Source organism: Oryza brachyantha, chromosome 11 (assembly GCF_000231095.2).
Source record: "Oryza brachyantha chromosome 11, ObraRS2, whole genome shotgun sequence".
Classification (NCBI taxonomy): Eukaryota; Viridiplantae; Streptophyta; class Magnoliopsida; order Poales; family Poaceae; genus Oryza; species Oryza brachyantha.
In genome coordinates this window covers 2,946,723-2,970,158 of record NC_023173.2, presented here as the reverse complement: position 1 = coordinate 2,970,158, position 23,436 = coordinate 2,946,723, and the positions used below count along the sequence as shown (strand labels likewise).

The 23,436-nt window shown below is 39.6% G+C and overlaps 5 protein-coding genes and 1 non-coding gene across 6 annotated transcripts; 2 read left to right on the top strand and 4 right to left on the bottom strand.

Moving 5' to 3' along the window:
• The first annotated feature begins 222 nt into the window (after nt 1-222).
• On the top strand, nt 223-6,223 carry LOC102711022 (F-box/WD-40 repeat-containing protein At3g52030). The gene is made up of 9 exons (XM_006662722.3): nt 223-513; nt 1,389-1,574; nt 1,779-1,833; nt 2,313-2,411; nt 3,152-3,255; nt 3,470-3,559; nt 4,073-4,215; nt 4,826-4,910; nt 5,555-6,223. Exons 1-9 carry the CDS (start codon nt 323-325, stop codon nt 5,919-5,921), a joined length of 1,320 nt encoding a protein of 439 aa, XP_006662785.1. The 5' UTR covers nt 223-322; the 3' UTR covers nt 5,922-6,223.
• A 4,323-nt stretch (nt 6,224-10,546) lies between these two features.
• LOC102701035 (atherin-like) lies at nt 10,547-11,868 on the top strand. The gene is made up of 2 exons (XM_015842092.2): nt 10,547-10,552; nt 10,769-11,868. Exons 1-2 carry the CDS (start codon nt 10,547-10,549, stop codon nt 11,501-11,503), a joined length of 741 nt encoding a protein of 246 aa, XP_015697578.1. The 3' UTR covers nt 11,504-11,868.
• Nucleotides 11,869-15,068: 3,200 nt separating this feature from the next.
• Nucleotides 15,069-17,733, bottom strand: LOC102700752 (short-chain dehydrogenase TIC 32, chloroplastic-like). Its single transcript, XM_006663197.3, has 8 exons — nt 17,513-17,733; nt 16,816-17,047; nt 16,640-16,719; nt 16,406-16,559; nt 16,243-16,321; nt 16,020-16,101; nt 15,848-15,903; nt 15,069-15,763 (listed from the first exon to the last, which is right to left on the bottom strand). Exons 1-8 carry the CDS (start codon nt 17,634-17,636, stop codon nt 15,572-15,574), a joined length of 999 nt encoding a protein of 332 aa, XP_006663260.1. The 5' UTR covers nt 17,637-17,733; the 3' UTR covers nt 15,069-15,571.
• A 374-nt stretch (nt 17,734-18,107) lies between these two features.
• On the bottom strand, nt 18,108-20,153 carry LOC102710737 (short-chain dehydrogenase TIC 32, chloroplastic-like). The gene is made up of 8 exons (XM_006662721.2): nt 19,999-20,153; nt 19,691-19,922; nt 19,500-19,579; nt 19,254-19,407; nt 19,082-19,160; nt 18,760-18,841; nt 18,594-18,649; nt 18,108-18,479 (listed from the first exon to the last, which is right to left on the bottom strand). The coding sequence occupies exons 1-8, from the start codon at nt 20,120-20,122 to the stop codon at nt 18,288-18,290; spliced, it is 999 nt and encodes a 332-aa protein (XP_006662784.1). The 5' UTR covers nt 20,123-20,153; the 3' UTR covers nt 18,108-18,287.
• A 178-nt stretch (nt 20,154-20,331) lies between these two features.
• Nucleotides 20,332-20,404, bottom strand: TRNAR-UCU. The gene has a single exon. It is a non-coding gene; the product is annotated as a tRNA-Arg (tRNA).
• Nucleotides 20,405-21,018: 614 nt separating this feature from the next.
• On the bottom strand, nt 21,019-23,286 carry LOC102710444 (nifU-like protein 1, chloroplastic). The gene is made up of 4 exons (XM_006662720.3): nt 23,051-23,286; nt 22,838-22,952; nt 21,947-22,257; nt 21,019-21,488 (listed from the first exon to the last, which is right to left on the bottom strand). Exons 1-4 carry the CDS (start codon nt 23,135-23,137, stop codon nt 21,297-21,299), a joined length of 705 nt encoding a protein of 234 aa, XP_006662783.1. The 5' UTR covers nt 23,138-23,286; the 3' UTR covers nt 21,019-21,296.
• Between the last annotated feature and the right edge of the window lie 150 nt (nt 23,287-23,436).

Genomic DNA, 23,436 nt, shown 5'->3' with positions numbered 1-23,436 from the left:
TGTTGAGGGGTGTCAGATGAACTTATTCCTTTGCGATTAAGGTTATGGTGGGCCGAAATTGAGATGGGTCGAGTTGGGCTTCTTCCATGGTATTGTTGTGGGCCCAAATTGGACTGGACTTGTTGTCCCTATGATGGGCCAGGCGTGACGACTTCGCTGGGCCGTTCAGACAACCATCAGATGGGCTCATGGGCCTGACAGTCCCGGCGGCCGCGGCGGCTACCGGCAGAACGAGCGGCTGCAGGGCGAACAAGCAGACGGGCGGCGCGTCCGCCACCGCAGAGAGGTGGCGGGAGGAGAGGAGAGAGAGGGGTGCACGGCCATGGAGGCGAGCAGCAGCCGGGGCCGGGGCGGGAGCGGGAGCGGGAGCGCGGGCGTGAAGCGCCGCAGGGGAAACGGCGCGGGGGTGGGGGCGACGGCGCAAGCGCTGAACGACGACACCCTCCGCTCCGTCTTCTCCCGCCTCGACGACCACTTCGACCTCGCCCGCTGCTCCGCCGTCTGCAACTCATGGTTAGTCTCGGTCCACAGCGCGAATCGTCTCTCCCTCCCTGCCCTCCTCCCTCCTCTTCTACTATCACGCACGCTGTGTTTGTGTTTTGATTTCGCTGGGGATGTTCATTTATCTTTGTTTGCTCTAATTAACAGCACCATCCGGTACCTATGGCCTGTTTTGGGAGCTTTTGGCAGCTGGAGCTTCTCAAAGAATATCAAGCTTTTCCAAACAACATTTAGCTTCTGAGAATCTAAAGTTAGAATTTAGAAAATAAACTAGAAGCTAAAAGCTAGAAAATCCAGCTTTTTCAGATTCTGAGAAGCCGGCTTTTCAACAGCTGTATCTCAGAATCTTAAACTCCCATAAACATGCCCCTAATCTGAGACCGGAAGAAAATAGCCTCGATTACTACTCTGCTGTCCCATTCCCATGTGCAACCAACTTGCTGGACTGTTGTGTTTTATGCTGATTCGGTTCGTCCTAGAGGAATGCTGAAATAGTATATCCTTCGAACTGACTGTTGCTTAAAACACTCGGCTAATGCAGTAGATGTGGGCCTGGTAGCATTTGTTGAAGATGCATTTAGCCTCTCATTTGTTTGTTATATTCTTCTTAACATGTTATTCCATGTTTCTTCTTTGGATATTCTATTCAGTACATTGGGTAACGATTTGACTATTAAATAAATATGTGTTATTTCTTGTTTCCAGTTACTATTTTCGGTATCAACAATTATGTGATCGTAATTTTAGTTTCATACGGTAATTTTATTCATACACATTTTTGTCTATACCACCAGATGAATGTTTTCTTGTGAAGATTACTAAGTTATCAAGCGATTTATCCGTTTTTTATTGAAACTTGCACTTCTTCTGTTCTGCTTGGTCGATAGGAATAGAGTTATTGACACAGCTCATCTGATGAGGGATCTATATTACAAGAGGAATCCACAAGCAAGAAGTTCAAGGTCTAACATTTCAATAAAGAGTTACTTCAAGGAGCTTGCACTTGATGAACATGCCTTGTCTTTCTCTAGAGGTCCTTCTGAAGTTTATCAGTGGATTGGTCATCCTAACCGGTACGCCCCTAGTATGATGATAGTCTGAATTTAGGCTGCTTATTCTGCATAGTGTCCTCATATTCTCAATTCTTTGAACATTTTATGTTTAATTTTTTGGTATTGTTCGATTTTGATCAAATATTTTCTTTCTCGAGCTACGCTGCTGGGAGAGTGGCTCAATGTCCATATTATTCTCTTTCAGTTTCATATTTCTTGTTTCAGGGCCACCATATGCCGTATGAAGAGTGGCTCAATCTTAACTGGTGTTGGAGATAAGGTGACCCTTGCATCAAGTGCTGTTCTTATTACGCATTTATGCTTCATCAATGTTAAATGACTGATTTTTTTAAATGAAAAAAAAATAATGTAACAAACCCAATTTGTATTACTATAGTTTATATATTTTAGATCGTTTTTGCTAGGCCCTTTTAAGAGCTTCACATGCCAAATGTGTGAAAAGAAACATAGTAATGCAGTGTACAGTAAGTATTTTCTCAAACACAGGTGTGGTTAATAATACTGCACTTTCACAGTTCAGATGATGTTATAATAATGCAGAACTTCATTTGAAACATGACATGACATGATTGTGGAAACTGGAAACCATGGTTACCTGAATACACTGCCAAGCTTTTAGATAATATAAAGCCTGACTGCAGATTTGCAGTGCTTACTAGTTTTTTTTTTTTTTTGCTTAATTCTTTCACCGATCTTCTTATGACCGTGCTTATCGTTTTGGCATTTGGTCTTTGCCAGTTTCTCCGACTTTGGTCTGCTGAAAGTTGCAAATACATGAACGAGTACAATGCTCCAAACAATAAAGTACTGGTTGACTTCGATTTTGATGAAAATAAGGTAAATGTCCATGCCTTGCAGTCCTTCTGTCCTTGCTATCTAGCTGTGGCCTTATGCACTTGACAGGAAGGGCTATAATAGACTCTTGCTTCAATAATGGTTTCACACGAAATTCCAAATGTTCTGTAACAATGTAAATGCATGCCTATTTGTAGCTCACCTGCATGTTAGAAATTCCTGCTGCACATTTAAGCATCTTATTCATTCAGATATAAGATTTGATCGCCTTAGACTCAGTGGTATGTTTTTTTGGGCTTGATTTAGAATGTGAACGGAAACTGCCAAATAGACTATATGTGCTATTAATTCCTTACAAGTACTAATCTGACATTCGAAGCAATTCAATCATATATATGCCCCCCCCCCCCCCAACCCACCCATGAGGATGATCAACATCTAGGGAAATGGTGGGTATATAAAATTGTAGATGGTATTGGTCTCATTTGAAACACCAACTCTGTTTTGTCTTGGAAATCTTCATAGGCTGGGCATTTTTACCATTATATGCATTACATTGCACTTTATGTAACTATTAATGGATGTTCCATTATTAGCATTGTCAACTTAATAACACTGTCTGAATTTGTGATTCTAATAGTTGTATATTGTGTAAAGTGTAAACTGTTCTATTCATCATGTAGATGCAGTAAACCAGGTTCAAACAACTTTGATTTTATTTATGAACCACCATATCTATAGACTTCTTATATACTTATAAAAAATTCCAATCCTCTGTGAAGATTGTAGGTTTGACTAGCTCGCAGCTTTGCATATGGAGACGTAGTGAGCCAAGAAGTATTTTTCAATCTCATGGGGCCTCATTCAATCATGGCTTATGTATGAGGTAAGGAACCTGGTTTAAGTTTTGTACATTGCATGGCTTTTGTTTCAAACAAATGAAAAGTTAGATGGTACATACACTACCAAAACTACTGAATTGTTCTTGAAAGCATGTAATCACAGAGGAACATGATTGATGCACAGGCTTGTTTGCCATATAAACATTATTTGATAAGATTTTGTTAGCTTAACCTCCAAATGTTCATTTGCTTCTGCAGTTATGCTGATCCAGAGGTTGTTATTGGTTGCGACGACGGTAGAGCCTTTGTATATGATATGTACAGCAGGAGTTGCTCAAGCATCTTCCGGTGAGCATGCTGGGGTATAGCGTCTAAATACAGTTCCTTTGAGTTGTTTGATTCTTTAATTTAAACTTCTGTAAGTAAGCTTCACTTCACTTCTGAGAAATTATGTACTTTGATATGCGTATACAACCTTACTTAATAGCCATTACAGCTAGTATAATTTGACGTTTATCAATGCATGTATGCACCTCATGAAGTTTCTTTTTCCTTGAATGATTTACGAAATTGTAAGGTCAAATGTGACTGTGCTTAGGTTCAGAATCTTTATTCTAAAGTTACGTCTAGTTTTATATTCATGTGGGTCTCTGGTGAATGCAGAAAATTGAGAAGCAACACTTGCTTAGATTAGATATAATTCTAAATTGTTCGATAATGATAGGAGATTTGACCAATTTTTAAGGAAAAAAATATAAATAAGGTAAAATTCAGACGATTGTGCACCTTGTTAAATTTAAAGTTCTGCATTCTATGTTAGTATGTTTTGCAGCTGATGCTCCTTTTAACTGTGCTATACAGGCTTCACTCTTCTCCCTTGACATGCTTGACAATAACAGATGACCAGTTCATTGCTGCTGGTTCTACATTTGGAAATGTAGCTATTGCAGATCAAACCTCTGGACAGAAGTTAGGTGTTCTGAAATCAACTTTTGCACCAACAGGTAACCTTCAACTGATCCTGATTCCTGAATAATAAACATGATGGAATATCTGTCATTGATGAGTGATGGGGATTGAGGATGCTCTTGATCTCCAAGGTTACAACTAGAAGTTTCCATGTTGAAAATGCTCAAAGCTACTGAATTACCATGATAAAACCATTTTCAAATTTTCATCAATCATAAACAACACAATACACCTGAATCACAGTGCTTGGTCAACAAAAGTCAGAGCAGAAAAAAACAGTAGACCTAATAATAACAAGCTAAAATATAGTTATGTAGTGTTCCTTGTTTTCCTTCTTAAAGGTTACCTTCTGTTAAACAATTTTAGCATTTTTGTTCTAGCAAAAAGGCAGTGGTTCTGAGTGAGTCTAATACAATCTTTATTTTTGGCAATTTCTTTAGTTTTGGTGTTGGTTATAAAAAATCGGTTTGGTGTCTCATCTTAGTTTGATGATAAAGCTATATGTAAAATTTTACTGGCAGTATTTGTCCTTGCTGAATCTTTTTGAGATAAAAGTCACCAATGATAGCCCATGCCAATATGTTAAACTTTTAGTGCTGTGATCTTAATCATTAATCAGCTAGCTTCTGTTTTTAATGATTTCAGCAATGAGATGCTTGTCATTCAGCACAAGTGGGCAGCTAATGTTCGCGGGCTCATCTGCTGGTTACGCGCACTGCTGGGACTTAAGGTTGGTAATGATAGTAATAGTTTTACTAATTAAACTGAAACAGAGTTCCAGAACAAATCAAGAACATTAAAGTATTGTTTTTATACACTTTATTTAGTTTGAGACTTTGAATAGAGTCAACTTGGATAAACAGATGCATGGCTTGCATAAATCATTTTCCTTTGTTACTCCATAGTCCATGCCTCATAATCTTTTACGAGTATGTTTTATGGTAAACTTCAATTAGTTTACAATAGTAGTTGTTTACAATTAGTTTAGAGTTCAGATTACTTTTACATTGTAGATTAATAATTTCTGCATTTCAAGTTTTTGAACAATTGCAATTTTACTAATTTAGCAAGTTATTTTGTTAACTAAATATTCTTACATAGGGAAGTTAAGGTTCGTGTTGTGAAGTTTCTGGTGTTTTCATTATTTTTTATCACGTGCACTTCCGTGATGGTTATGGATTTAATTTTTTTTTTTTTTTGCGGGGTGATGCTTATGGAATCTGTAACTGTTTTACATTGCTTTTAGTTCGTGCATGGCAAGAGTGTTGGCCACACACGTCTTAGTGCTATACTGCTAATGGTGTACTGCATCAAGTCATAGTAGATGCGATCTCATCACAATTATCCTTGCATTCTTTCCTTGTTCGTTCTCAGGACCCTCAGGCCTCTCTGGGAAAAGCGAGTTAGCCCAAATGTCATCTACGCCACACATCACTTGCCAGGTGACACAGCAACACTGGCAGTGGGCGGCATTGATGGTGTGCTCCGCCTGATATGCCAAAGAACTGGTGAAATCATCCGAAGTTTCATAGTTGATGCGGACCGCCCAGCAGAATCCAGCTCCCGGCAGCAAGTCGAAAAGAAACTCGTGCGCCAGGTTGCTCCAGATGCCCGGCTCGACAACATCCCCACACGCCTGCGCCCTCAGATTACTTGCCTGTCGGTAGGCATGAAGAAAATTGTGACCACACATGGCGAAAACTATGTTCGTGTCTGGAAGTTTCGCCCGGAGAGTTCTTAGAATGATCAAGGATAGGCCAGGCACCTGGTTATGAATGCTTAGCAACACCTGCTTGTAAAGGAGGAGATGATACTAGCTAGATACATGTTGTATTTACATCTGTCTTGTGAGATAGTGGTATGACATGCTGGTTCCCCCAAGGCACCTAAATCATCTTAATTATGATATATGGACCAGAGGACTTGTTGTGTAAAACATTGTTGTATCGTGATTCACAATGGGTGAAAAAAAAGGTGAGGATTCAGGATTCATGTTGAGTTTGGTTGTTTAAATTTAGTTTTAAGATATTTCCACAATGTGGCCTTCGGATGTTGAGTTAGGCTGTGTTCTTTAAGGGTTGATTATTCCATTTGTGCGCGCGCACTTTTTAAACTGTTAAATATTGTATTTTTATAAAAAAGTTTTTATATAAAAGTTGACCAACTAACATTTCTATTAGATTTTTAACTTTATAGAGGTTATTTCAATTGTTTATAGCATAAAATAGCTATCCAAAAAATTAGATCTTTCATCTTTATCTAATAAAAACAATCTTAGTTACATGAAGAACTTGGATAGTATTTTAATAATATTTTATTTATGACTTAATTTATGCACTATTAGTAAAAAAATGAGAAAAATCTAAAAATGTCATTGACAAACGTCTAAGTCTAAAAAATGCCATTGACGAATGCGAGTTCTAAGAAATATCATCGTACAAACGAATTTGTCTAAAAAATACCATCGCCGTTACGGTTCTATCCATTTCCGTCTTTAAAAGCACCGTTCATAGCACTTAACGGAAAAAATTTGACGGAACCCTAACGACGATGATATTTTTTAGACAAATTTGTTTGTACGATGGTATTTTTTAGAACTCGCATTCATCAATGACATTTTTAGAATTAAGTATTTGTCAATGACATTAGTTAAATTTTCTCTAAAAAAATGTTATGCACTATTAAGTACCTTATTATTACCTAGGGTATCAACTGATCTAGTACATATGGGTATCATGTATAATACTATGGGCCTGTTTGAGGAGCTTCTCATAGCTGTAGATTTTTCCAAAAGCTGTTTCTGCCAGAAGCTATTCTAAATAGTCCATGGCTACTGAGAATCTGTAATTGTAGATTTTGAAAAATGAACTAAGAATGCAGAAGCTGGAGAACCTGGGTTTACTGGCTTTTCTAGATTCTTAAAAGCTGGCTACGAAACAGCAGTATCTAAAACTTTTTCAAACAAGCTCCGTATATGTGGTATCAAGCCGCGAGAAGAGGGTTCAGACCACCATCGCTTGGCCAGCGAGTGAGCCATCAGACACCGGCAGCGACGAACGACTCCATGCAACGGAATCACGAGGCCGGAGACGGCCGGCCATGATGGCCTCGCTAGTCGCTACGCCCACATCAGCATACGGCAAGGCGCCTGCAGCAATGACCCCGACGAATCAGTGCAATTAATCCCGTAAAAATCATGAAATTCCCCTCGTTTAACTAATGATTTGATGTATCATATGAAATGTTTTTGGAGCAGAGGAGAAAAGTTGGGATCTAGCCCACAGTAGGCTTCACTCTTAATCATCGCCCATAATCCAGCCTACTGGGCCTAATGCATATTCCAATCCATTAAGCTTGTGGGTCATTAAACGGTCTTTGTTTCGCTTAAATAATACCACATCCATTGTGGATGTTTTATTTCACATGCTTATAATAAGACATCATATCTCCACTCAGGTGCCACGTGGGACGCGTGGAAAAAAAAGTAAAATTATCATTGCTTCACAATCATTATTAATTATAAAAAAGTAAAAAGTAAAAATATATAAAACTAAAAAGTGAAACAAAGGTGACAATAGCATACTATGGGCCCGTTTGGTAGGGCTCTAAACTCTAGATCCTAGCTCCAAACTCCAACTCCTGTGAGAGCCGAAGAGCAAATCCAAAACTGTTTGGCTAGCTTGGTCTGCTCCAAAACTTCCAAAACTCCTAAAAGAGATAATACGAAGTTGATTGACAAAATAGCCTTGCGGATTATGTGTAGTCATGATTAAACCATAATTTGATTATGTTTCTTTTCATGTAATTAAATACTGATTATTTTTCTTTTGAACTTCAACAACACAATTATATGGTTATAAAATACTATATGATAGTTAACACACTATAAATATTTACTAATAATATATAGTAGCATGAGTGGCAGATTCAAGTAATTACAATAAAATAATAAAAGGTAGCAGGTCTTTTGGTGTGGAGTGGAGCTGTGGAACAGCAAAAACCCAGCTCATCTGTGTAGTTCATTTTTCAGGAGCAGCTCCGTCAACTCCACTCCAAAAAAATTAAAATCTGTATCATTTGGCACAACTCCAGCTCTAGTTAAGTTGGAGTTGCGAGCTGGAGCTACGCCAAACGGACCCTACACGTGTGCTTTGCACTCTTTTTTTTTATGCGTTGCTACATGTCAATTGGATGTAATTGATCACTTAACAAACAAGGAGTCTGTGTAATTACTTGTGCCTGATGATACATTTTTAATTGACGTGCTTGCTAAGCACAACAAATTAATTAAAACATTTGCCCTTTATTCTCAGTTTGATCAGTGCATGTTTTATTAGGCCTGGACCAAATCCAGAAAAAAGAAACAAGTGCTAACGTGGATCGGATGACCTTTCTTTTGTTTTAGTACCACATCGCTTACCGAAGTCGGAGTCTACACGCTCGTAAGCGTTACCAGAACTCATGAGGGCACCGCGTGGTAGACGTGGTTAGCAATCATCTTAATTGGAATGATATCCGTATGATTGCAGGATTCTCGGCACACGACATGCTGTGCTTAGCAATTTTTTTATTTCAATATCCATGCTTGCCTCAGTTAATTTAAATGAATTTCAACATTATTTTTTTTCTGTTGGCGCACTTATTTTTATAACTGACGTTTAACCTTGAGTTTAATATCCCTAAGATATCTTATAAATTTTTTGTTCCTTATTATCCGGTAAGTTGACATCTGAATATAATTAAATATCCTGCAAAGAACAGATCAAAACCGAATACGGAGTAACCTGCACAAAACCTCTCAATCGTACAAAAAGATCGATTAACTAGTCTCGAATTTAGAATTCGGCAAAACACTTCAACCATCAATTTTACATGTGCCTAGAAAAACAACACAAAACAGCCTACCAATCTCAAGCCAACCTTAGACCAGAGCACTAAGCCACTCACACCACAACCAAATCGGCAGCATCCCACTATCTCGATCGTTTCATGTATCGTCACAATCTGAACAAGAGAAAATAACAGTACTCTGCAGTCTGCATCATCCCACGACCAAAAGATCGATCCAAGTTAGGCCCCACTGAAAACCTCTCAAAATTTCATATTTTTTTATTATCTATTTCTTATGATATATCTAATTAAGAATCCAGTAATAAATTAACTAATACAAACTTCAAAATTAACTTTAAAAAAAATCAAAAGAATAGCTTCTATATACAATTTCTTTTAAGTTTGGTCATTACATGTTACTGATGCTCTAAGTTCATCATGCTTTCGTTTATGATTATGATTATAAGATAAAATTTAGATTTTAAAACTTAAATTTGAAGTTGATTTTAGGGTTATCTTGGTGTAGCTTATTTTTTAGTTTTATCGATCTTTACTTAGAAATTATTTTATAATTATTAATAAACCGTTTTGCCTATGGTTAATTTCAACGGAACAATGAGGCTACTTTAAACTGTAGCTAGGGGCCTTTTATTTAGAGATATTTGAAATTACCTCACGGTATAGAGGTTAAGCATTAACGATGACAATAGTGGTGATGGCCAATTGTTCGAAATTCCCTTTTAGTGTATGAAAATTTTAATCACGATATGTGGAACACGATGTTACGTGAGAAAAAAATAAACATAACCATTTTTTCATGATTTATTGTAGTATGTTTATCATAATTTTAGTATTTATTGCAGTAAATATGCAAATTTGCAAGTATACATCTAAAATTTGTGTGCTCAAATATGTTCCTTGCCACCTAATTCTAAAAACATAAAACTGTAAGCTGCTGGTCTGTAAAGTTGCTCGATCATCATCAATTAGGGGTGGATAACGAGCCGGCTCGACTCGGCTTTACCAGTGTAAAAATACTATTTTACACTGGTAAAGCATGTAAAATATAAAAGGGGTGATTGTTTGGTTTTTTCATAGAAATGTCAAATGATATATTTACAAACGTAAAATAATTTATGAATAAAAGTTTTATATACGTATCTTTAGATATCTGAAAGTCAAGGCTATTAAAAAATTAGTAAAAAATTCTATAATCAGTCTGAAATTTAAGATTAAAAATTTAAATTTTGGTTCATAAGCATAAGCGAAAATAATAGATGAAAAGAACGGGGCTTTCGCCGCCGACCCAATCACCGGAGAGAGTTGTGCTCCTCCCTTTCCATCATCGACGTGCGCGCTCCGCCTCGCCTGTACGGTCAAACCTGACAGCGACGTCTCCCAAAATGCGCCGAACTGAAGCGCAGAAATTCGCCGACCCACTGAAAACACACCTCACAAAGATTAAACTTATCTGAATTTCGTCGTCGTTTTGTCTTCTGTTCAGAGACACCACCAAGTCAAGATGAACATGGGCGCATGCAAGTATTCAGAGATAGTGCCAAACGGCCGGCCGGTGGTGTCATTGTGCAGTCGCTCAAAACCACTAAAAAAAAGTGCAGATAGATAGGTTAGTTGCCACTATCTTCAGAAGAGGCCCATTTTCCATCTCCTGCAATCACTCCTGATTCGTAGCTTTCTTGATCTCTATAAAAGGCAGCAGATCTTGTGCCATCCAGGACGATCTGATATTGTGCTCAGCTCATTGCATTTGGAAGAGAAGAGAGAAGCTGTAGTTGTGTGGGGGTGGCGGCAATGGATGACTCGTGCAGGAGGGCAGGGGCGGTGCCGTTCAAGTGGGAGATATGTCCGGGGACGCCCAAGCACACGAGGAGCGCGAGCGCCGCCGCGGCGGTGGCGGTGTCCCCGGCGCCGGCGTTGGCGAAGGTGGTGACCAAGAGGCAGCTGGCGCTGCCTCCCTGCATGACGTCGCCCTGCGCCTCGCCGTCGCCGTACTACCACTCCCCGCGCGTCGCCTCCTCGGCCGCCTGCAGGTCGGCGTCGGTCTCGCCGTGCCACCGCAGGTACGGCGCCGGCGCGCAGTACCGCCCGCGCCCGACCGCCTTCCTCGACCTCGCGCCTCGGGCGGCGGCGCCGGACTTGTATGGCTACGGCTACGGCCACGGCACCGCCGCGCCACCCGCGCGCGAGGCTGACGACGAGACGGCGCCACCGCCGGCGTACGGGTGTTTCCCGCTCCCGTTGCTCCGGAGGAAAGGCAGCAGCAAGAAGCGCAGCGGCTATGCCTCCGGCTCCGGCTCCGGCTCCAGCTCCTCTGACAGCTTCAGGTCGGACGGCGAGCTGGCCGGGCGCCTGCGGCGGTCAGCGTCGTCGTCGTCGTCTTTCTCCTTCCCTCGCGGCAACCGGAGGCTCGCCGAGTCGTCGAGGCAGCAGCACCAGGAGGCCGAGGCGGCCACCGGCAGCTGGTTGTTTTGATCATCACCACACCACTGCATGCAGCACGTCGCCATTGTTGATCTTGATCATGCCAAAGTTGATCGAGTTAAAGTTGCAAAGGATTTTAGGGAGAGAAAGGAAGCAGCTTTTTGCGTTTGTTTTCGAGAGAGCGAGCCCAGTTGATCGCATCAGCTGGAGACTGTTTGTGTTGTGTCATATGTAAAGCTGATGAGCATGAACAGTTTGCATACTCCATTGGCATTTCATCTGGATTGCTTTAGTGGAGAGTCCATTATGTTGTTAAACTAGTGCGTCGTGATTACACTTGTGCGGCTGAAGTAGGGTAGATTGTAACCATGCACGATTAATTGCCTACTGGGAATTGGAAGAAATTTTGTGCAAGATGTGGGGAAAACTAGGAACGTAATTTCTTTTTGAAAGGAAACTCGTACGAGATGATGCTATTTCATTAAAAAAGTGAGAGTAATAGGGTACAACCCCTAGAGGTTTTTTAAAAAGGAAGAAATTAGCTAAATGCGATTTACAGGGTATTTGGCAGCATGCCTCTGAGCTTTCTAGCTCCTGCCATGGTCTAGGTTCTTGCCTCCTCTTTGATTTTTGTTAAGAGGCCGAAGGTTGTTGTTTCACTAGGAACGTAATTGATGTTGCAAGTCGTTGAGTAGTGAATTCATAATAGAGTGTTGCTATATGTATGACGATTTTTTATGATATTTATACCATGAAATATTTCTCCTCTATTTGGACTCTAGGGCTCATTAATTAGCACCATTGCTTTTCTCTCATTCTGTTACGCGCAGATGCGTTTGATCATACTAAGATTCGAAGACAAAAAAATCATATGGGTAGTATTTTTTATTTACAAAAATTATATGTCTAGTATTTTTCATTCAGAGCACATTAGTATGGAGTCTTTACCAAAACAGAAGTGGAGCCAGAAAAAAAGGAACATTTGTTGGAGGGGCCGACAATACCAATATTTTAAAATTTTTGTAAAAGCTATAGTAAACAGGTTGGGCAATTTTATCGGGTTCCAGAGGGGCCAGGCCCCTGGCCACCCCTACGTGGTTCCACCCTATTTCAAAAACTCTTTTTTTTTCTTAGAATCACTGACCCATAGAAATTTACGAGCTAGTTTAGAAAACATAGGGGTGCCTAGTGATCAAATGTTTAAAAATTTTAATTATATCAATTAAATCTGATCACTCCCGTTGGATGATAATCTAAAAACGTGCACGCAAGTCAAAAGGTCAATACACGTTCTCTCCCTATAAATTACATGCGTATTTGATAGAAAAAAAAAATCAAATATTTGATCAATAGCAAAAGTAGAAAATATATATCTAATTTTAAACCTGCTAATTACTTCATCCCTATATAAAGAAACATGAAAATTTCTTTCTAAAACGACACTGCACCGTGATGATTTTCAAGATATAAAAACTTATCTGCCCTATATTACACAAACTAGTTGTACTCATCCTACATAATATAAAAACTTATCTGCCCTATATTGCAGAAACTACTTGTGCTCATCCTACATACTCTATTCATCCTTTATCAAATTCAATGGTTAAAATCATCTTTGTAAGATCAGATGGATAGGATGGACTCCACCTCTCTTTATATACACTTTCTATATATCCGTGACTTTCTAAATTAGAAATTATCTTACCAATTATAGAGTTTTCTATGTTAGAAACTATCTTTCCAATTAAAAAAATTTCTATATATTAGATTTGATATAAAGATAAATATATTTATTTTATCATAAATATACGCAAATATGCAATGCATATCTTTGGAATCAAAGTTCAATCACAATTTTAATCACACCCTTAGAATACCGATAATGGTACCAATACCATGAAGTTCGTAATCAACATCATACCCCAGTTGTGCTAAATATAATATTGATCAAGACACTGTACCACTATTATTGGACACCTAAATAGTCAAATCACTAACAACAATATCATATATAAATCTTTGATAAAATAAGATAAATATCTGGTTTTCTATAAATATTTTGTTAGCACTATGTTTTTATGTAAAATAAATAAATTTCTTGATCTGTCAAATAATGCATCACTGTAGAATATTTTAGAATTTTTTTAAATCATAGAAAGACATGTGCACCTACTGATAATAATGAACCAGAAAAAAAATATTATTAGTAATTTCACTTTGTTAAAAACTATAATATGTTCTTTAAACAAAAAAACTCGTGCGATAAATGTTTACTATGAATTATATGGTCACTAATATTTAATTTAAATATCTTTTCATGTATTTTAAGAAGACACAAATAAATTTATTCATAAACTCATAAAAAAATATTTAAATTTCATGTTATTTGATAGTTGCATAATTGTTTTGGTCATTTAATCGGCGGCGGCAACGTGCGGTGCTGCTCCCCAGCTTCTCAGCCCTGTCCGTTCTCAGTGTGTGGAAGACGGTGCCAGTGATGGTGGATGAGGAGAAGGGCCCCATACTAGCTATGAGGCTTCGTCGGTGGAGAGAGTGAAGAGAAAGAGAAGAGAAGGTAGAGAGAGAAATTTTTTTAATTTTTTATCCTATTTCACTAACAAGTAGCCCCATAAAATTCTAAAGGTTTCTTTTGCGGGTTTTTTTTACCATCCTTAAAAAATACCTCAAAATACTAAAAGTTTTTAGTACAAAGTTTTAGTACCTCAAGGTAGGTATCACATTTTTTACACTAAAAATGTGGTACTTTGAGATACTTTTTGAAGGATGGTAAAAAAACTCTTTTTTTATTGACTAGGATGCCATATAAGAAAAACAATCCCTCTATATTGTCCATGGACTTCTATCAGACAAGATTTACTAGTTCAAGTTCCAACATTTTTGATATTAGAGTTTAGAAACGATTTTGAAACTCGATGTCCACACGAGGAAACTAAAGTTAACTTATTACTTAAAATTACTCTTACAATATGTGAACTCGATCCTACAATGATATGAAAAATTAGTTTATCAATTTGTTGTTGTAATATTTCTAAAATTAATGTATAAACTTGGTCTTGTTCTGGAATTAGTCAAAATTTTAAAACTTGCAATTGTAATTTTAGTAGTTAATTCCATTGCTTACGATGAAATAGATATAACAAAAATAAGATAATCTTTCATCTTTATATGACAAAAGAACACAAGGGTTGTAAAGTTAGATTCCTTAGCTGATATTTGTAGGATGTGTTTTAATTTTGGAAAATAAGAATATTTCATTGTGAAAAATTAGGATTTTGATTAGTAAATATTTTAATCATAAGTATATTCAGTGTAAAAAGTTGTGTATGTAGGTTTATATTTTAAAGCTCTTCACTATATCAGTTAAAAAAAATTATGATAAATCAATGGTGAAGTATAGTCTTAAAAAAATATGCCTTATGGAAATATATGAAGGCAGTGTAATACAAGTGATTATTTAAATAGTTTAAATGATATTCCATATCTTAAAACTATACGAAAGCAACAATAGTTATTCAGTTCCTTACAAATTAATTACTACTTCCATGCTAATAATTAAAATCTATAGATACTAGTAGCGTATTTTCATGTAACCAGACATCCCAATAAACAAAAGGGACATACAATTTTCTAGAAAAGTCTGTACATCATACATTGTATAAAAATATTGATAAGTAGACTAGACTAGTGTATGAACCTTCCCAAAAACTTATGTATCTTTTTAGGACGCTTATCCTCTTCAAAAAAGAAAAGCAAATATCGCTGCTTAAAGCTTCAAACCTCACGCCTAATATTAGGGGAAAAACAAATACAGGGTACAATCGTCGTCTCGGATGACATTGGGTAACAACTTAGAACAGTTGTGCTATATATAGTATAATGGTTGGCAGAGACCATCTAATTAATCACTCCATACGTTCCAAAATATTGAATCCTAATTCTGGATATGACATATCCTACTATTATGAATCTAGATTGAAACGGTGGTAGCAGATAATAGCGAAGTATGCCCATTTTAAAGACTTTTCGGCCTCTCCCATGTCTAAATTATGGATCCGCGGCTGGGCTCCTCATCTCTCATTCCAAATGTAGTTGCCGACTTCAAGTAGTTACATTTCCCTTCAGCTTGTGCTCGCCACTAGTTAGCTCTTCACTGAACTCCCACAGCTTCTTTGCTAGCTCTGCATCTCTTGCGACAGCCGTCGGTGTAGCTTCGTTGCAGTTGTCGAAGTATTTGCCGGACACGTCCTTCACGCCAGGATGCAATGCTAGATAACAATTCGTCGCAGCTCCCTGCAGTATTGAATGATAATTTCTTGACGTTGATCACTTGGGCAGAAATTGTTGTTTGTTTAGTCGAGCATGTTTTTGTCGTACCTGAGGTATGCTCTTGAGAAAAGGTTTCATCACTGACAAGATTGATATGATCACACCTGTAGATAGAGCATTATGGTGTTGATTGCATCAGACAGACAATTGATTGGTACCATTATGGCTGTTTTATGCTTCAATTATATCTGTAATTTTTGTGAGTTTGTGATTCTGTTACCATTCGTCAGGATGTGGCGAAGAAGGTTGGTGGGGATTACCCCAGGATGCAGGGAATTTGCAGTCAGATTGCATCCTTCTTCCTGAATTGTTACAAGAAATCACTGAGTTGTTGGATCATAAGTGTGCCATGTTGTTGGAATGCAAATGGTGCACGGTTTTCTTTTTGGATATAAATTTTCTTGACGCTTATATTTTTTTCATGAAATGTATATATTGCAGACCTGAAAACGCCTGGATAGCTCATTTGCATGGAGAATGTTCGCTAATTTAGAATGCGCATATGCCTTGAATGGACGGTACCTGAAAATTTGTCATGACATAGTAAGAACAACGGTTCAACTTTCTATACCGAGTCAGCCTGAAGAATGAAGAGATAATACTAACTTCGACTTGTCGTTTAGCTTATCTAGATCAAAGCATGAACCATCGCTTCCTCGATGCGTAATGGAAGATACATTTATTATCCTGCCTTGCAAACCAGTCTCTTTAGCCGTGGCTTTCATCTTGTCGAGGAGGAGATTTGTCAGCAAGAAATGCCCTGTTAACAAAAAAAATTCAGAAGTGATTAATTCATATGGAAAGATCTCCCATTGCCGAGATTCTGTACTACATACTTACCAACATGATTCGTTGCGAACTGAAGCTCAATCCCATCTTTTGATAGCCCAAAAGGGCATGCCATTACCCCTGCATTGTTTCTTCAGAGAAACACAGCAAAAAAAATGACTCGTCAGTGAGTTCACCCCTTCCTGAACATTTGCAATTCAGTCAGTGAAGAAACTGCTAACACATACATGAGGACGTTCAGATGCCTATAAGACGAGTTAAACGACTTTGCGAAGCTGCGGACGGAGTCAAGGGAGCTAAGATCCATTTCCATGACATGGAGCTTTGAGCTAGGAACTTGCTCTGCAAGGCTTTCTTTGACCTTCATGCCACTCTCCAGTGTCCTTGTTGGTAAGATCACCTCTGCTCCCCTTAGTGCAAGAACTCTGGCTGTCTCCTTTCCTATGCCATTTGTTGCACCTGGGATTTACCAGATGGTCACATGAAGGAAAAAAAAAAGAATGATATAGATATGAACATTTGTGGGATCAGGGCCAAGAGAAAAGATAGATATTTTTTAATCCTGTAAATTTCTATTTGCTGTTCCCTTTGAGATTTGAATTTCTCTTACAAGCTAGAAATCTATTGGTGCAGAAAGTTGATTTAGAGTGGCGTTTAGGGTTTTAGCCAAAGGATTCAAAATCAGTCAGGTTTGGACTGCAGATAGTTTTGAATTTTGTCTTCGCAGTTTGACACCATGCTTCAGTTCAGAAATTTAAAATACTGTGCTAATTCTGTACTGCTGCATACTTACCAGATGATCAATAACAATGTTCAACTCTAAATTCATTTTTTTTCCTTTCTCGTTTATCCAATAAACTGTTAAGAGTATTAAGCACGAATGTGCAAGAACATTGCCAAGACATGAAAGAGTGGTGTGCAAACCTGTGACGACGACCGTAAGGCGGCTGGCGTCGACGCCGACGGTGACCTCCTCGGCGGTGGACGCCGCACCAAAGCCTGAGGGCCCTTTCCGCCGTCCACACAGCCATCCCCAGCTAAACCCCATTCCTCCTCCTCCTCCTCCTCCTCTACTGAACTAATTGGTCAGAAGCACAAGTTTCAGAGAATTCAGAGTTGTGCAGAAGCAAAAGCATTTGCTGCCATTCGCCATCTGGGAGGAGATAGGGATTTGTGTGGCACACAATGCAGCAGCACAAGACAACACCTGCTGCTACCTCTGACTGTTTGCAGTACTCTGATTCCTTACGTCTAAATATGCTCATTTTGGAGGGAAAATTCTTAATCCAGAAGGATCTTGCACTTGGAAATTTCAGAGATCTCTGTGGAAAACTGGTGTTCAAAGATTGGTAGATTGACCGATTGGACAAAGATAACAATGACATGAGCAGACAGTTTTTATTTCAGAGTTCGTGTTGAGGTCCAGCCTGGCGGTGTCATCAATGATTTCTTTTCTTTCCTTTTCTTTGGTTGGCCACGCCCACGACTCATGGATGAAGCTCAAGAAAAGTCAGAGAAAAAAAGGTGATTGTTTTCTTTTGAAATGAAGTTGAAAATTAGTCTGATTATCAACGCATTGGAATTTGTTTACACATGCAAACAACCGTGCACTGACAGCCCTCAAATCATAAGCTGTATCTGAAGGATCTCAAGTTGAGACATGGTCAAAGTTAACAGAATTTCAGATAGTCTAACAGTGTCATTTTCGTCTGTTGATTTCTCCATGCTGATTAGAATCCACAAGCTGTTCGCTGAAATCCCAGAGCCTCTTCGCTAGCTCTGCATCTCTTCCAGCAGGCCTTGGTGTGGCTTCCTCGCAGTCCGCGAAGTACTTGCCGGACACATCCTTCACGTCAGGATGGAGTGCCAGGTAGCATGTGGTTGCAGCTCCCTGCAAAACCAATTTGATGTTCATCATCTCAGGAAAAATGTCTTCTTTATGACACCAGTTGATGAAGCTTTTACAGTGAGATTGTTGAATGGTAGCAAGATTGGAATAAATTACCTGTTGTGTGTTCTTCAGAAAGAGGTTTGCCACAGACAGGATTGAAGTCACCATGCCTGCAAAATATTCAGACATGATTTGGAGGTTGGAACAGGTAATAAGTAATAACTGAAGAAAGTAGCAATTTCGTCTTCAGTTAACTCTATGAGGTTTGCGATGGCATTACTGCTTGGCAAGACATAGCGAGTGATGTTGGTGAGGATCACTCCAGGATGCAGGGAATTTGCAGTCAAATTACATCCTTCTTCCTGAAAGGGCAACGAGACAATGTTAATTCCTTATTGATGATATATTTATACTGTTACTAGTTTCTTATCAGAGTCATAAAAAATTATAATAAGCTGATCAAATGGGTTAGCCACCTGACAAACACTGATCAACTGCAGTTTCAATATTTCGTGTGAAGTACGTTGCTAATACTATTGAGTTAGACACGAATTTTAGCAAAAAGAAATCTCATTCTTTCTTGAGGCCAAAAAATTGAGTACCTGCAACCGCCTGGCTAACTCATTTGCATGAAGAATATTGGCTAATTTGGAGTGTGCATATGCAATGAATGGCTTGTACCTATAAATTTTGGAGCAGGATAAGAAGAACACTTTTAAATACTTACATTGTGCTCATGTACGCGGCAACTAAAAAAATGAACATATTGCTGACCTAGACTTATCGTTTAGCTTGTTCAGATCAAAACAAGAACCATCACTTCTCTTATGCGCAACAGAAGATACGTTTATGATCCTTCCCTGCACACCAGTCTTTCTAGCAGTCAATTTCATCTTGTCGAGCAGGAGATTTGTCAGCAAGAAATGACCTGCGTACTTGCAATTAAGGCCAAAAAATTCAGCAGGTACTCACAAATTAGTAACCACTTGAAACGAACTAGTGTCCGCGCATCCTTCTTACCGACATGATTCGTTGCGAACTGCAGCTCAATCCCATCCTTTGATAGCTGGAAAGGGCATGCCATTATCCCTGCATTGTTTCTTCACAGAAACATACGCACACACAAACAAAAAGAATCTGAACACATATGGATTTTTGGAATCATGTCAGTGACTCCGTGAAGCTGGAGCTGGCGGAGTGCAGTGGCATACACGAGGATGTTGAGATGGGCGTGTGATGAGCTGAACGACTTGGCGAAGCGGCGGACGGAGGCGAGGGAGGCGAGGTCCATCTCCATGACGTGGAGCTTGGCTCCCGGGACCTCCCCCGCGATGCTATCCTTCACCTTGGCGCCGCTCGCCATCGTCCTCGCCGGTATGATGACCTCCGCTCCCCTCAGCGCGAGGACTCGGGCCGTCTCCCTCCCGATCCCATTCGTCGCTCCTGCACGCGTTCGTTCCTCCGTCCATCGATCACCACCAAATCGGTGTGGCGATAATAAGCTAACGAGATGAACTACCTGTGACGATGGCGGTGAGGTGGGTGGCGTCGACGCCGGCGGTGACCTCCTCGGCGGTGGAGGCGCGGTCGAAGGTGGACGGGCCTTGCCGGCGGCGAGCCCACGGCCAGCCCAAAAGCCCCATCCGCGCCACCGCCGCGCCGTTGGAAGTTGCACACGTGTACGCAAGGATAGAGGAAGAGACCAGTGGCTAGTGGCTAGCTAGTGTAGTGACCGCTGATCAGCCACGTGGACGGCTGATATTGTCTAGGCTCATCGCCATTGACCGTCCATCTATCTCCGCTTTTCTAGAGAAAAGAAATAATAAAAAAACTTCAAAAAAAAAAAACAGCGCACGCCTGGTGGGACTCGAACCCACAATCGTCTGATTAGAAGTCAGACGCCTTATCCATTAGGCCACAGGCGCCTCCTGGTAATTTTATTTTACTATTTTAAAAGCATTATTAAATGAACTTCTAAGCCATGATAATTATCCTCTTTTCAGAAGCATTCATTAGTCGATTTGTTTCTGCTGCGAGACTATGGCTGTGTTCGTTTGGGGTGGAAGATGGGTTAGTTATCCGGCGCGGAAAACGTAGTAATAGATTAGTACATGATTAATTAATTATTAATTATTAAAAAAATATAAAATAGATTAGTATGATTTTTTAAAACAACTTTCCTATAAAAAATTTCACAAAAAATACACCGTTTAGGGTTTAGAAAAGCGTGCGCATAAAAAAAGAGAGGAGTTAGATATCTAACTCTTTGGCCGAACACGGCCTATATCAGCTATGAGCCTTCTGATGTTGGTGCTTTTGTGACAATAAATAAAAAAATATCCAGTTAATAATATGCCTCATTACTGCTAAACCCATGTTTGGTATCATTCCTTGTGGCCATGCATATACATATTCACTAGCTATGCTAAACATGACATATGAATGACAGTAAATACAATCCTGCACCTGATTGCATATTACTATCCTCACCCGTTACCACTAATCCCACGAGTGATTTTTGCGCCAATAAGAAATCAAGTGAAACTGAACAGGTGGTAGTGTCTTCTGTTTCAACTTATAAATAAATGATGGTGTTCACACATTGTATAGACAGAATCACAGATGCAGCCAAAACTTTTGGTAAATCGATCCAGTAGACCAGTAGGAACACCCTTACAACATTTCATATTAATGATCACTATTGGTAGTTTAAGTAGAATGGAGTGGCACATACAAAGCCATTACAACTTCTTTCCTGGTAATTATTGTAGCAGCACATTTACATTGCAGGGGTTGTTTTTCTAAAGGTATTGAGGCTTACGACAATAGCTGGACAGCTGCAATTTTCGGTATCTTTTCTCTGAGCTTCTGAGTTAGGGCTACACGAACAGTCATCACACCAGCAGCTGGGCCTGTAAGCCTAACCTTGACAATAGGTTCCTCGATCGCAACAAATTCAAGCTCACCACCTCCTGTGCCAGAAAGGTATGGCCTAATCTCGTCAAGTACCTAATATAGGTGAAAAGAAGTTAGCATGCTCCCGCAGTTCAGTTTCTGTCACATATAACTTTTTCCTAGATAAAATACTAAAAAAATGGAACATATATGCTGACTACATGAACAAAACGAAGTTGGCATCTTCAAATTTAAATTCGAACATCATCACAATACTGAAATTGGTTAAAAGTTAAAGCAGAATCAGATAGCAAGATATCAACAGCAAAGTGTTTAAAATGAATTATAAAGCAAGATATCATTAATACATTGCAGTTATTATTCCCAATATCCTTTTCAATTGCTCTCTTAAAGTAATTAGCATGGTGCTAAAAGATTTGTCATAGAACTTTGATCTTTCATTATGTAAATTAATCAATTAGCCACACTAAAGCTCGAGTTACTTCAACATAACATATTCATCAAGCAACATTTATGTATAATTTTATTTGGCCAGAGATACAAGCAACTACCTTTTCTATATTCTCCTTGTTCAATTCAAGTCCAGTCTCCTCATCAGCAATGGGCTCAACTGCAACAATCTCAGGAATTTTCTCCATCAAGCGTCGTTCAATACCCATCTTCATTGTTGTTACTGAAGCCGGGCATGATCCACAGGCTCCTTGCAGCTTCAGCCTCACCACATTCCCATCAATTTCATGCAATGCAACATTGCCTCCGTCTGCCATAAGGTATGGTCGAACTTCATCCAACACCATCTCAACATTTTCAGCTGTCAATGGCAGCTCCACCGCTGGGTCTGTGTTGGCAATAGCTTTAACCACTGCAAGAGCATCATGCAAACAAAATTTGCATTATTCCAAATTCCAGTGAATCAAGATCTTTATTTCCCTTGAAAAAAGAAAGTAAAAACAAGCAAAAGGTGTGGCCTGTGCCCACATCTAACCAATAGCAATACTATGTGATGATCATTCTAATTGTTTAGAATTGATTTGAGATGTCTATACGCTAGAGTACCACCACTTCAAGACCATATGAAACTAAGCTCACACTATATCAGTATAATACAAGTCCTAATGATTGGCAAACACACCTAAGAAACAATTTTGGATAGGGACTAAATTAGTTACAACCGAAATATTGAACACACCACAAAGTGAGGGTTTGCATCTACAATCCATTGCACAATACATCACATACATATGAACAATTCAACCATGTAGGCACAATAGGCAACCAGAAAAGGCTGTCCTTAGATGAACCATGGATAACCCATCAAACTTGGTTTACTACAGTACAGTACATGTGAGGGCCTGCCCTCTACCAATCTAAGAATCTCGTTCCAAGAACCTCAACAAGGTAAGAAAAATGAAGAAACGCAGGGGGCAAAAAAGAACTCTCACCTTGCTGCTGCTGCCGCTGCCGCCGCCGCCGCTGCCCCCGGTGACTGGACGCAGCAACCAGCCTCGGCGCGGAGGAGGCATGGGCAGCCGTCCCACACGGCGACGCAATCCCCACCTGAAAATCCAATCAACATCTCGTCAGCTCGGCATACCCAAGTAAATTGGCCTCCTAAAATAAAATAAAATAACAGACAGCAAAAACGTAACCCTAACCTTGAAAGAGGACGGCGAGGACGAGGAGGACGTGGACGGCGATGGGCCCGGCGCCAGCCACGCCGCCGCCGCCGCCGCCGTCTGCATCGGCTCCTCGCACGCGGGTTCCTGGGGGTTGGGGGAAGAAGACTGTGGCTTGTGGGAGGTTGTTGAGGTTGGAACGGAGGAGGAGCTCTTCTTCGATTCGTGGTTTGCCTCCTCCGCGCTCGCTTTTTTCTTACATTATTTTTATTTTTATTTATTTATTTCTGTTTGTTTCTCACTCAGTGTTGCTTCTGCTAATTCAGAAAAAAAATATTACTGTTTGTAATTTTAGGGGAGCGGAGAAGAGAAGATGCGTGTGAGTAATTTCGTGGCTCTTCTCTCGGACGAGTTTGAGCCGCAAG

What these genes read in the sequence shown, in the direction of transcription:
- LOC102711022 (XM_006662722.3), top strand. Translation starts at nt 323, where the DNA reads ATGGAGGCGAGCAGCAGCCGGGGCCGGGGCGGGAGCGGGAGCGGGAGC. An exon ending in TAACTGGTGTTGGAGATAAG is followed by an intron (nt 1,834 to 2,312) that starts GTGACCCTTGCA and finishes GGTCTTTGCCAG; the next exon opens with TTTCTCCGACTTTGGTCTGC. An exon ending in TCGATTTTGATGAAAATAAG is followed by an intron (nt 2,412 to 3,151) that starts GTAAATGTCCAT and finishes TCCTCTGTGAAG; the next exon opens with ATTGTAGGTTTGACTAGCTC.
- LOC102700752 (XM_006663197.3), bottom strand. Translation starts at nt 17,636, where the DNA reads ATGGGGTTTAGCTGGGGATGGCTGTGTGGACGGCGGAAAGGGCCCTCA. An exon ending in CCTTACGGTCGTCGTCACAG is followed by an intron (nt 17,048 to 17,512) that starts GTTTGCACACCA and finishes GGTAAATCCCAG; the next exon opens with GTGCAACAAATGGCATAGGA. An exon ending in AGGCATCTGAACGTCCTCAT is followed by an intron (nt 16,720 to 16,815) that starts GTATGTGTTAGC and finishes GTTTCTCTGAAG; the next exon opens with AAACAATGCAGGGGTAATGG.
- LOC102710737 (XM_006662721.2), bottom strand. Translation starts at nt 20,122, where the DNA reads ATGGGGCTTTTGGGCTGGCCGTGGGCTCGCCGCCGGCAAGGCCCGTCC. An exon ending in CCTCACCGCCATCGTCACAG is followed by an intron (nt 19,923 to 19,998) that starts GTAGTTCATCTC and finishes GAACGCGTGCAG; the next exon opens with GAGCGACGAATGGGATCGGG. An exon ending in GCCCATCTCAACATCCTCGT is followed by an intron (nt 19,580 to 19,690) that starts GTATGCCACTGC and finishes GTTTCTGTGAAG; the next exon opens with AAACAATGCAGGGATAATGG.
- LOC102710444 (XM_006662720.3), bottom strand. Translation starts at nt 23,137, where the DNA reads ATGCAGACGGCGGCGGCGGCGGCGGCGTGGCTGGCGCCGGGCCCATCG. An exon ending in GCAGCGGCAGCAGCAGCAAG is followed by an intron (nt 22,258 to 22,837) that starts GTGAGAGTTCTT and finishes ATGCTCTTGCAG; the next exon opens with TGGTTAAAGCTATTGCCAAC. An exon ending in ACAAGGAGAATATAGAAAAG is followed by an intron (nt 21,489 to 21,946) that starts GTAGTTGCTTGT and finishes CACCTATATTAG; the next exon opens with GTACTTGACGAGATTAGGCC.